The 13,471-nt window shown below is 38.0% G+C and overlaps 1 protein-coding gene across 9 annotated transcripts in view; it reads right to left on the bottom strand.

The window, feature by feature from the left end:
• Positions 1-13,471, bottom strand: part of neo1 (neogenin 1) — an 87,572-nt gene that overhangs the window by 17,569 nt on the left and 56,532 nt on the right. For 5 of the 9 annotated variants that reach the window (XM_012966148.3, XM_012966143.3, XM_012966144.3 and 2 more), the window contains 8 exon segments: positions 12,697-12,833; positions 8,478-8,632; positions 6,728-6,848; positions 4,941-5,157; positions 2,588-2,742; positions 2,253-2,401; positions 1,535-1,673; positions 1,398-1,447 (listed from right to left, as the gene is read on the bottom strand). In XM_012966148.3, the coding sequence (XP_012821602.1) occupies positions 1,398-1,447; positions 1,535-1,673; positions 2,253-2,401; positions 2,588-2,742; positions 4,941-5,157; positions 6,728-6,848; positions 8,478-8,632; positions 12,697-12,833 (1,123 nt within the window). 9 annotated transcript variants of the gene reach the window in all.

Here is a 13,471-nt window from a genome sequence, read left to right as displayed (position 1 = left end):
AGGGTGATTTGATTGGCTAATATGACATTTATGCCTCATTATATGTGCTATGAGCGGCCTTTATATCAGGGCTGTGGAGTCGGTAGATAAATTCTCTGACTTCTCAGTTTCTGATACTTCCGACTCCACGACTCCTCCTCTGCTTTTAATATGCTAATGTATTTTATACATTCATACAGTCAATGAAAAGCATGCTTCATGGTCACTCAACGTGTTGGTTTATGCACTGCATGCATTGGGCTTTATTCTTATAGCAGAGAAGTAATTAATTATGACTGTTTGTGAATTGGGACATTTAAACTTGCTTTATTTTTTATTTTATTCCCATTTAAATTTAGTAGAAGTCGGTTCATTTTTTGCCGACTCCCACTCCAGGTACCCAAAATTGCCTCCGACTCCGATTCCACATCCCTGCTTTATATGTTCATATACTTTTGGCTTTGCTTTCTTCCCTAAACAGGGTATAACTGGTAGGTTGTTGATTATGAGATTGTTCTCTTTGTATATATCTTATAAGGCAGTGATCCCCAACCAGTGGCTCGTGAGCAACATGTTGCTCACCAACCCCAAATCAGATAGTTATTTTTGAATTCCTGACTTGGTGGCAAGTTTTGGTTGGATAAAAACAAAATTTACTATCAAATAAAGCCTCCTATAAGCTGATAGTGTGCATAGAGGCTATCTAATAGCCAATCGTAGCCCTTATTTTGCATCTCCACAAACTTTTATGGTGCTTGTGTTGCTCTCCAAGTCTTTTTACATTTTGATTGCGGCTCACGTGTAAGAAAGGTTGGGGATCCCTGTTACAAATGAAAAGGCTTTTTTAACATCTTTGATGCCCCCGATAATCATTACACTGATTAAAAAAAAAAGTGACCTCATTATATAAACTAGCTTAAAAAGTAACACTCTAAAAATGTATTCAGTGTTTACAAGAGTCTAGCGACCATACTGCAGTACTGCAGCCTTTTTAACAGTCTGTAATCAAAAGGTATGAAATACACTCTCCTCAGTGTATTCATTTAAAGAACAGCGAGTCTCTCCAGTTGTGTATTGCTAATGGAGCCTATGCCAAGATGTGAAGGTAAGAGACTGTCACTAATATGTTCTGAGACAATTATACCCATATACCTGGTACTATGTTTCTGCAAGTAAAGCATGATTCTGTGTCCTTATTAGCAACAAATTTCTAAATGCGCTTAAAAGTTGCTGCATGTAATTACACTGCAGACTAAACATAAACATTTTATAGCACAGCAAAATGCATAATGCAAACTTGTACAAACTGAGGAGTTGCTAGGAAGTCACACTGTATAACTTGGCACGTCAATAACATAAAGTAAGATTGCACATACATACAGTACCATAGCAGCCCGATGATAAAGCAGGAACGTTACCTGTGAACTCCGAACTTCTAGTGTCAGGTTCTGAGGGGCAGCACTGGGTACTAAAAATAAATATAAAACAATGTCAGATTCCCAAGGAGGTTAAGAAGGTGGCACACAAGATCCTTTGAACAAAGAAACACACTCACCATCTGACAGAGTCCTGACAGTCACATCCTGCGTGGATACACCTGGCCCATGCTTGTTAAAGGCTACCACCCTGAAGGTATACTCTGTATATTTTTTCAGGCCATTTAATGTATATGAATGTCCACCCACATCAACATCCTGCAGAAGTAGGGTAAAAATGTACCAGTTTTATCATCACTGCAAAATTAAGCACCATCATAGAAACAACATTTAAAGGTTTTTAAAGTTCACCTTGCACATTAAGAACTTAAAACCTACATTTTATTTATGATAATGGCCATATATAATACAGCACAAAAATATTTTTATATGGTTGCATAAAAAGTTTTCAGATTATTAATAAATAAAAACTAATGTTGTTTGGGTAAAGTGTTATCACTGATGCCGGCATAAAATTTGCCAATGATTTTCGTCATTTTGGTAGCCCGGCTGCGCTTGATGCACAGTGAGAATGAAAGAGAAGCTGTCATACATGTGCAGTACAACCTGAAGCCTTCACTGCCCTTACTATAAAAAAGTGTGCTCATCTTATAACACAGCAGGCATAAATGGAAGGAAATATGGTGTCACCAACCACCCTTTGTCAAACATTCTTTAGTCAAATGGATAATGGCTGAAAGCAGTCTTACAGATGAATAGCATGTACACTTGATAATAGTTTAAAAATGTGAACTTCCCCTTTAATATGACAACACCCTCTTTAAACCTCCATCTCACCTGTTCATTGTCTGCTCCTTTTTCCATATAATAAAGCTTGTAGCTCTGAATCTCCCCATTTCCAGACAGTGGGGTTTCCCAAGAGACACTTACAGATGTGGGTGAGACTGGTGTGGCTTTAAAGTTGGGGGCTGGGCCAGGAACTTGTACTGAATGAAAAAAACATACAAATGTAATTTTGAAACAGTCAGTATGAAGAACAGGTAATCTTTAGTAGAATAGATTATTATGCTTTCAACTTTTCATCAGTATGTATAAATACACTACGACAAATTAAATACAACCCTGAATTCACATGCATGAATAATTCTTAATAATGAGCACACAGAACCTACCTTCAGGCTGTGTTTCAACCTTTAGAGGCAGAGAGCTTTCACCTGCTCCATTCTGATTTTGAGCCACCACTCGAAAGTAATAGACTGTCTCGGGTAGAAGGTTCTGGATGGTAACTTGCATTTCTCCTGGGCGGCTCGTGTTCTCCACTCGCTCCCTAAACAGCCAAGGACACATCATTTCTTCTAGCAGCCAGATTATGTTTGCTTACCGGTTTAGACAATTATCCTTTGATATTAATATTTCAAAACAAGTAAATCTTGTATGAAAATATTTTATTTGAAAAATATATATATGAAAGGTGAAGTAAACCCCTTTTAAACACAGTGGGAATACTGTGCAGGCACACTCCTATGTGCGTTCTCCTGTACTGCAGTGCTTAATACAGAATTAAGCAGTGAGGTGAGCAGCTGGCATGTTTGGCCACCATCACGTTGCAGTCAGCACCTACAGAACTATTATTGTCAAGCTTTAGCATGCTCACCAAAAACCAGGTCTGTTTCAGTGTGCAAGCTCCTGGTTGGCAATCAGAGCAGTGAAATCTCCAACCTAAAGATTACGGTCAAATATGATGGCAGTACCCTTGCTGCACAACTCTGCTTTGTCCCCTTAAGTACAGGGGCCTATATAGTAGTTTGGGTGATGAAGTCAAAATTATTTTGTATTAAAAACAACTAAAATTGAATGTAAGCGTTAAAAAAAAAATGTATGATGGAAAATAAGTTCAGTGTAAAATTACTATTTCTGTTTCCCTTTCATGTAATTTAGACAAAGAAAAAGTTATCACATTGAGGGACACAAAGATCCCTCCAAACAAACATATAAATGCATAAATCCATAAACATATAAATGCCTTCCTGTAGTTAACCTTCAAAAATGTTTCTTTTGTTCCCAAAACCACAGGAAAATGTTGCCTCCCATGTTTGGTGCTCTGGCAACTGCTGGGTTCCCATTCCCCCCAGCGCCCTTTTCTGTGAGTTCACAGCCCTTACGCATAGTGCCAGGATTTCTCAGGTCTATGCACGAAGCAATATGTCGAACATATGCCAAAATACTCATTTGGGCCATTTGTTTAATAATAAAATAACCCAGGGCAATTTAAGTTGCAATCTTGTTACAGATGGGTAGAATGTTAACAGGTCCATTTGAAAGAATTAGATGGCCAGAAGAAAGAAACATAATACATCTATATGACTATTCAACCCTTACAAAATTACTGTAAATGACCTAATAGAGAAATAAAATAATTTCTTGTTACTTGACATGGAAATGTATTAGGGCATGTATGTAAGTACACAATTTCATCCTAAAAATTGTTGTTGTATAAACGGACAGGTAGATCCCACACATTTACCAATGTTAATTAATACATTTACAGAAAAGTACCATAAGTCTGAGCTAAAACAGTCACTACAAGAGGAAGAGAGTTTGTAAACTAGTAATCTAATTATCTGCCATACAAGAAGTGGATTGAGTTTCCTTTTTTAGCTCATGAAATTAAAAAAACAAAACAAATGAAAATACAGTTTTTTTGTGATTAAAACAATTGGCAAAACATATTTTAAACACAAAACACAAAGGGGTATGTATAATGACTTAAAGTACTTATTGCCCCTTTAACAGTAATAATAAAAAAAAGCTATTGGGAGTAGCATCTGACTGACTGTTTCTTCTGTTCCCAAACAACACAGATTGGATTATTATTAGAGAATGTGTATGCAGGTGCACTGCTGTTGCCAGCAAATGCTACTACAAAAGCTTTATGACCAGAATATGTTTTCAGAATGCGTTTTCCGGCTGATCTCTGCTCCGCTTGGTGTAGCTGCACTCAGGCTGAAGCTGTGTCTGTCAGTGCAGCTAAACCCAGAGATAAGCAGGACATATGATTTTGTGTGCCCTTGCCCTTACTTCTTTTCTACCTCTGCTGGCCAGGACTACAAAAACATATAAAATTTAAAGAATTACAAAAAAAAAAAGGGAAACACTGTTTTTTTAATTGAAACAAACTTAGCTGCACTCACTAGGACAGACAGACCTTTGTGGTTTTACAGACTGTTTAGTTTGATCTGGGTTTGCTAAGGCTAATGCCAAACGTAGCATATTAACAGCAAGTCGAGATTTTTTTTTTTTTTTGCTTCCCGGTACAGGTACAAGTAGAATTTTTTTCAAGCGTAGCAGAGTATTCTTGGCAAACATTTTTCAGCTTGCTAAGAATATGCAATGTGCGGCATTAGCCTTAAACTCTGTAAAATTAACCCCATCACAGGAACCAAGAATATACACTTAATGTAGAAACATGTTTCTGAAGAACAAGGTTATGAGGCAGTAACATATCACTCAAAAGCTGAGACTTACCTATTCATGCTTTCCTTGCTATAGTAGACCTGATAGGTGAGATTCTCTCCATGTGGATCAGCCGGCATACGCCAAGTCAGCTTTATGAAACGTGTAGACACCAGAGAGGCTACGACATCCCTTGGGGATGAAGGCAGGGGGCCTCCTGGAGTGGCAGCTACATTGTGAGCAGTGGCACGGGTCAGTGATGGGGTGGGAGAGGTTGGGATGGTAACACCTTGACATTGATGGAAAGCAGGGATAAAAAAGGGAGGAGGACAAGCACGGGCACATACAAACACAGAGCGAAAAACAAGAACAGAAAATAAACATAATAGGCACAGCGGACATGCAGAGACAGGCACCCAGTCACTGAAGGAGGCACTACAAAGGGTCAGAGGTCAAACAGTCATCCCTTATGACTGATAATATGCCAAGACTTGACCCACCTCTGGCAGGCCTGAGTTGCCCAATAACATGCAAAATATCAAAGTCAACCCCTCCACTGACAGTAGGACCTTCAAGATCAGGTCCCTATGGCAGAGAACAGGTCACTCTATGAATAAAAATGTAAATAGCAATATGGACAGCCCATCCTCTTGCAACATTAACCTGCACTTCTTTATTCCCTAATTTTGTCGCAATTACAAAGGTGAATAGCTGATTCTAATGTATCTGTTTTTATTAGATGCTATCATACAATGAATTTATGATGCAAAATACAAGTTAATTTCTCTCTCTGGTTCTCAGTGGCATAGGCTAGCTCTTCTTTTACAATCAACATACTATGCCTGAAAGAACACAATGTGTAGATTATGCTTTAAATTTTAGTCTGGTTGTGCTCCTTCATTCAGGATAGGTTACATTACAAATATACATTAGCAGAAATGAGAGCAACCTGCCAGTAAGCATAAATAATGGTGCTCTTGTCATTGTTGTAAGATGAAGATGGAAACCAAAATAGGCAAGAAATGTTCTGTACACATGGGAGATAATTTACGAATAATAGGTGCTGAAGTGTGCTTCGTTACCAATAGCACCCTGTCAGCAGTTTATTTTAAGGGTTACTAATCAAAAAAAAAAGTCTACTTATAAATATCATTGAAATTAAGCTTTTAAAGTGGAATGCATTCTAAAGCACCATATCATTCATTTTGTTATATAACTGCAAGGTATAAGTCAGACTTGTGCAGGTATATATGAAAGAGAATGGACTAAACCATTAACCACATGCAAAATTATAAATTTGTATGACAAAATAACATCAGGATGTAAATAATAAAGGGAATCTAAGAAAACAGACAATGTAGTTTGCTGTCTAGAAATTACTGATGCCACTTTAGACATTATATGTATTTAGCCCTGGTCTTATATAGCTGTTTATTTTGAAAAATACTGTTCATTGTAATAGGAACAATAATTTGGTTCAAGAATGGCGACTTTTCTGGAAGTCACAGAGCTTTCCATGATATAAAAATCATTTGCCTCAATGACACAGAATTCTCTACAGGCGCGTCAGGAAGGAGGAAACAGGAAATAACTGCACCAGTAGACAGCTAACCTAGGGCAGCAATCTGTATAACAGGTGCAACCATTCTTGGGCAGAACTACTGGAAACTTGGCAGAGAAGAATATGGGCAAAGTTCATTGGGCTGTGTGCTAGAAAGCAAAGAACACTGGCCTATGTCTCAATAAAGATTGAATACTTGAACTATGAGCATCTTGGTGCATTCATTTAATTAGCTGGGACAGAAAGTACATATGTATGTACATTAATATGAATGGATATTGTCATACACAAATCTTACCAGGCTCAAGGATAATGAGCTGTGCTGCTGCCTGGACGTTTCCCACCTCATTTTCAGCTATACACTGATAGAATCCCTCATCTGAGCGCACCAGACCAAGCACCTGCAGGTCATGGTCCTCCTGAGAACAAGAAAAGAAGAATATGTTAGACAAAACTATAGGCCTGTTAGTCTGACATCAGTAGTGGGAAAGCTTTTGAAAGGGGTAATAAGGGATAGGGTACTTGAATACAGTGCAGTTCACAATACTATCAGTTTGTGCCAGCATGGTTTTATGCGTAACAGATCTTGCCAGACTAATTTAGTCGCCTTTTATGAGGTGGTGAGCAGGAACCTCGATGCTGGAATGGCAGTTAATGTTATCTACTTGGACTTTGCTAAAGCATTTGATACAGTACCTCACAGAAGGTTAATGATCAAATTGAGTAATATTGGCCTAGAACATAATATTTGTAATTGGATAGAGAACTGGCTGAAGGATAGATTACAAAGAGTGGTGGGTAAATGGGACATTTATTAATTGGACCAGTGTGGTTAGTGGAGTACCGCAGGGGTCAGTCCTTGGTCCTTTGCTTTTTAACTTGTTTATTAATGACCTGGAGGTGGGCATAGAGAGTACTGTTTCTATTTTTGCTGATGACACTAAATTGTGCAAAACTATAAGTTCCATGCAGGATGCTGCCACTTTGCAGAGCAATTTGACAAAATTGGAAAACTGGGCAGCAAACTGGAAAATGAGGTTCAATGTTGACAAGTGCAAAGTTATGCACTTTGGTAGAAATAATATAAACGCGAACTATCTCCTGAATGGTAGTTTGTTGGGGGTATCCTTAATGGAGAAGGATCTAGGGGTTTTTGTAGATAACAAGTTGTCTAATTCCAGGCAGTGTCATTCTGTAGCTACTAAAGCAAATAAAGTGCTGTCTTGTATAAAAAAGGGCATTGACTCAAGGGATGAAAACATCATTTTGCCTCTTTATAGGTCCCTGGTAAGGCCTCACCTTGAGTATGCGGTGCAGTTTTGGGCTCCAGTCCTTAAGAAGGATATTAATGAGCTGGAGAGAGTGCAGAGACGTGCAACTAAACTGGTAAAGGGGATGGAAGATTTAAGCTATGAGGTTAGACTTTCGAGGTTGGAGTTGTTTTCTCTCGCAAGAGGCACTTGCGAGGGGACATGATTACTCTATACAAGTACATTAGAGGGGATTATAGGCAGATAGGGGATGTTCTTTTTTTCCCATAAAAATAATCATAGCACCAGAGGTCACCCCTTAGATTAGAGGAACGGAGCTTCCATGTGAAGCAGCGTAGGTGGTTTTTCACGGTGAGGGCAGTGAGGTTGGGGAATGCCCTTCCTAGTGATGTGGTAATGGCAGCTTCTGTTAATGCCTTTAAGAGGGGCCTGGATGAGTTCTTGAACAAGCAGAATATCCAAGGCTATTGTGATACTAATATCTACAGTTAGTACTAGTGGTTGTATTTATAGTTTATTGTATGTAAGTGTATAGATTGGTACGTATAGGTTGTGTGTGCTGGGTTTACTTGGATGGGTTGAACTTGATGGACTATGGTCTTTTTTCAACCCTATGTAACTATGTAAAACTAGGAGTAATTATAAACACTAACATTATGTTAAAAACATTAACATGGCAAGCAAATTTGACATATCTCTCCCACAACCTATTTCATGGTTTACTTTGAATTTTAAAAAAGATCCCGTAAGCAACGAAGTACCAAATTATGCTCTTACCACTATTTTGAAGTAGTCACTTGGAATCACCATATCTCCATTTTTAACCCATTTAACTGTGGGTGTCGGTTTCCCGGTTACCTCACACTTAAATACAATGTCCATGGACTCGTGTGCATGAGTATTGGATGGCTTGACATGGAAAATAGGCGGTACTATAGTAAAACACAAAGCAACATTTTTTAATTAACATGTTTTAGTAAAAACTATTTAACCAATGATATTTTGTTTTATAAAACACTTCCCATGGTAAAGGCACAATATCGTTTTGTTAACATTTTTTCATCATGGGAGACCTAATATAGTACATGGCTGTCACACAGCCAGCCAGCTAAAGGATTAATAATCTTTATAGCAGTTATTACAGAAAAGATGAGAAACTATTTATGGCAAAAGAAAAGAAGCTTTGGAAGATTAACCACTGGCCAAGACAATAAGGATTAACCTAATGAAAATCTATCAGAAAAAAATGGAACAGGAAATAACGGATAATTCAAGTTAAAGTATTTGGAAAGAGTAAATATAGCTTTTAGTAATTCACAATCATGGCTCAATGTTTTCTTTTTATTTGATGGAATAGAAGTGCCTATCAGGCACTGCAATTTCAACACAGTTGATCACAATAGCCCTATGTGAATTATATTGTTTGTCATATCTAGTGCTGCAACTAGAGAAGTCGCAAGTGGTTTATGCAAGCTGCAATTGGCATGAATTCTGAGTACATTGCATGATGCATCCCCATACTATTCTATGGGGTTGCATGCAAGTACAATGATCGCTAGGTCGGTAACCTAGCAATCAGTAGCATGCTATTTGATGACATTCTACCTGGAATGGGTTTTCAGATGAAAAGCACATCAAATCGCACCACACATCAATCATATATAAATTGCATGTTAAGGCTGATGCCACACGAGGTGTAGGGCTGATATTTTCGGCAAGCGGAAAAACGCTTGGCAAAAATTCAGCCCTACGCCTGCTACTTGTGCCTGCACCCGAATGAATGGAATACGCTCGGGTGCAGGCACATGTAGCGGATATACGCATGAAAACGCGAGAGAATTCAAAGTCTCGCGTTTTCATGCATATATCGGCTACATGTGCCTGCACTCGAGCGTATTCCATTCATTCGGGTGCAGGCACAAGTAGCAAGCGTAGGGCTGAATTTTCGCCAAGCGTTTTTCCGCTTGCCGAAATATCAGCCCTACGCCTTGTGTGGCATCAGCCTAAACAATTCAAGCACACACACACAAAAAAGTGCCCCTTAAAGGGGACCTGTCACCCTAAGAAATAATTTCAATTTCTTTTCTATTGTGTTTGTCAAGCAAAATTAACTTCACAAACTATATAAATGATATAAATCTTGTTTCCTTGGAAATATAAAACCACAGCCAGCAGGCAGCTGCCATTTTGTGGGCACTGTTATTAAGGCAAGCTTTGTATCGTCCCAAAATCTTGTGTATGTGCCAGAATGGGGGACCTGATGCCCATGCCCATGCACTGGCTACACAATTAGATGGTGAGAAGGTAGGGTGAATGTAAGTGCTGCATGGAAAGTTTAAGTAATTGCCTGCCCTGCCTCTATGCCTAAGGCATAGAGGCGGGGCAGGCAGTATATGATTGACAGCTGGGATTTTTAAATGCATTTATAATGGGTCTGAATAATGGGTTTCTATGTTAATATAAAAATGAATTTTTGTTTCATGTTTAATAATATGTCTGGGTGACACTTTAAAAACACATGCTAGCTGCTGATAGTCTGTTCTACTACCCTGAATGAGAAGTTCCACAGGTTGCCTTCAACGTAGATTATTATTCAAAAACACATAGTAGTGTATTTTTGAGAAATAATCATCAGTTCAGGGAGGCTTGCCACCGTTGTTGCAGGAGTTTTGATTTATTTTTCCTTCTAGTAGCAGCAATCAAAACTACGCATGTACATTAGCCTTAGGGGATGAATGTAAGATTTGTAATGGAAATTGTATAATCACTTTAAATTGCTGAAACAGAGTCATGGTTTGATACAGCAAATCAGTAAGTTCGGTTAACAAGGCAGAAAATAATACACTATTGACAGGACTCACAGAAAAGCCCAGAGGAAAAAGAAATGAAGTCACTGGTTGAAATATAAATGCTTGGCACAGAAACAGACAATTATACCAAAGGTCAAGGATCACAGTATTTATAAGGCTTTATAGAATATAACACGACTGAATGGAATGGATAAGGCTGGCCTTATCTGCATTCACACAGGGTGTCCCTGTATAATCTGGGTACTTTATCTGCCCACTTGTAGTAGCTGTAGCACAGTGATGATAAACCTGCTACTGCTGCACCACATGTGGCAAACACACCTAGTGCCAGCGGAAAAACCAACCTTCCTGAGAGCATTGATAACCCTGTAATCACTTTGACAGGTGACACTATCGCCACCGCACAATATCCTGGTGACGTTCTAGAATAATGTCTCTCAGTGTGAAGTGGAAGGGAGTGAATGACACGATTTCCAACCGATCATATCATTTAGGAAGGAAGTTAAATGGAATGTTGAAATAAAATGTATTCCATAACTTTCCGACACCATAACACTGCACAATGTAACCCAGCTGAGACAGGGTGTATTATCAATTTGTAAAAAAGTGACACTTGCTCAGTAAATATAGTTAATTTCCTATAAATACAGACCTAAGAAGGTGCAGTTTAACTGAATCAAAATTAAGAAAAAAAACGCAAGATTGATTGATTCACAGAAACTTTTCTGACGAGGCCAGAGGCTTTATAAAAAGGCAAGTGATAATTTACCTTTTCAGAAAGGCACTGGTGAAAAAAGCATCAGGGCCATATAGCAACTCCTTTTAGAATTTTATCTATATGTCTCTTCTTTTCTGTCTCCAAGGTATCCAGGATTTGTGGTTATTATTTCTAAATATACATTGTAATAACATTATCTAAACAATTTTAACCACTTTTAGTGCTTTCATCTGTATTGTTTTCACACTGTATTGTTATAACACTGAAACTGTCAAACACCTTGCTTTATTAAGACTGTATGGCAAATAAAAAAAAAAAAAATTCATCCTATGCAGCTAAGGAAGAAAATATTTCTTCACCATAGTAGCAGTTAAAACATGTTACTAAAGCTCAATTTCTTTATACATAAACAACCTTCAATTTCTAACATCAAGGATACAGCGTAGAAAGAATTGCTCCGGAAACCTATCAAGGGCCTACACTATATTAATTAAGGCCCAAGACATACCAACCCTCAAGGCTTATTGTAATTGGCAAGGAGACATTATTACCAGATGTCAGGAAGATGCCCTTTATAGACTACATTTCCACAATATTTAAAGTCAAATCCAGACTTAAACAGTTCAGTTTTGAGCAGTGGGAGTGTGGCAGTGAAAGAGACTAAGGGGGAGATTTACTAATCCACGAATCTGAATTCCGAAAGGGAAAAAATTGTATTGGAAACAAAGAGGAGAGTGAGATAGTGTGTGTGTGTTTCTAAGAATGATTCTTACACCCAATAGAAGATTTAAAAAGCACACTGAAGTTGAGAGCTTGACCTCATATGTTAAGGAATTTCTTTTTAAGGGGAACTGAATGCCCCAGGAATTTTCAACTATTAGCTCCAGAGTTCCACAGCAGTGACTGGAGACCAGTAACACTTAGACTTTGCTAGGATCATAAATCCAGCACATGTGCTCCTGCTTGCAGATTACCTCAATGAAACCTGGAAACAGAAGAGATGTAGCCGAAAAGGTGATGTAACAACTCAGTTTCTCAGTTCAGCACTTTGGGAGATGAGAAAACAGATAAGTTTGGCACTGTTGAGTGGTGCTCAGTGTTGCCATGTTGGGGCATATTTATCAAAGACTGGAACTGTGGTAAACTCGGTTTTAATTTCTTGAAAAGCATCTGAAATTTAACGGCACCTAGCAATGAAAATGCCTTAAATATGTTACATAAAATTAACCTTGTGTGCTGCATTCTTTCTAAAAAAAAAAAAAAAAAAAAAATATTTTTTTATAATACAAAGGCCTGAATTTTCAAAGCAAACGTTTAACATTTACAGGACAGAATTAAAAAGTAAGCCAGTGAGAACTAATTGTATTCTTTTGTATCTTGTGTAGAACTGCCTGTGAGAAACTTGCAAACTAACCAAATGTCTTTTTTAAAGTTTAGGCAATTACACAGCTATGCATGTATATCATACCTTGTATGCTAAGCTCAGCATGAGCCTGAATAGTCTGGTTCCCATTGTCGGCAATGCATGTGTAAATTCCAGAATCTTCTTCCGTTACAGAACTGATCTGCAGGCTGCCCCCTGCCACGAATGTTAACGTCTCTGAGCTTCAAGAAGATATAAAGTCAATACATTAAGTGTTTGGGGCAGTACAACTAGTAGTAATACAGTTACATGTTAGCCACTCATAATTTTAGAGGGTAAAACAATCATAACATAAAAACCATCAGTAAATGTAAAGGAAACATGCAATGTACTAAAAGGTTGGTTGCTATCATTATCATATTTGCTAGCCAATAAAGGTATTAACTGTACACCACTCCTGCTATTATTTATCTCAAGGAAGCATTTTACTCTTTGGCAGTTTAACATAGCATATTTTTTTCTTCCATAAGGGAAATGGTCTTGCATAGGCAGTAACCTGTAAGCACATCAGCTAGGTATCTCTCTACATGGAGTTAAATACATAAATAACTCTTGCATAAAATGTGAAGTAAAATAATTTTTTAAAAAAATATGTTGTATCCAATTATGTTGTAGTCAAAGTGTCTGCATCAGTAGATATTACAATTGGTCCATATTCAGGCGATGGCCACATATTAATTAAACAAATAATCAGTTGAAATAAACTTATCATTGTTAAAGGAGAAGGAAAGGCAAAGTCACTTGGGGGTGCCAAAATGTTAGGCACCCCCAAGTGACTTGAACCGCATACCTTTTACCCCGGGCTGGTGCCCCTGTTCAG

Source organism: Xenopus tropicalis, chromosome 3, assembly GCF_000004195.4.
Source record: "Xenopus tropicalis strain Nigerian chromosome 3, UCB_Xtro_10.0, whole genome shotgun sequence".
In the NCBI taxonomy this organism is placed as follows: domain Eukaryota; kingdom Metazoa; phylum Chordata; class Amphibia; order Anura; family Pipidae; genus Xenopus; species Xenopus tropicalis.
The sequence above is the reverse complement of the archived record's forward strand: the minus strand, read 5'-3'. Positions and strand labels throughout refer to the sequence as shown.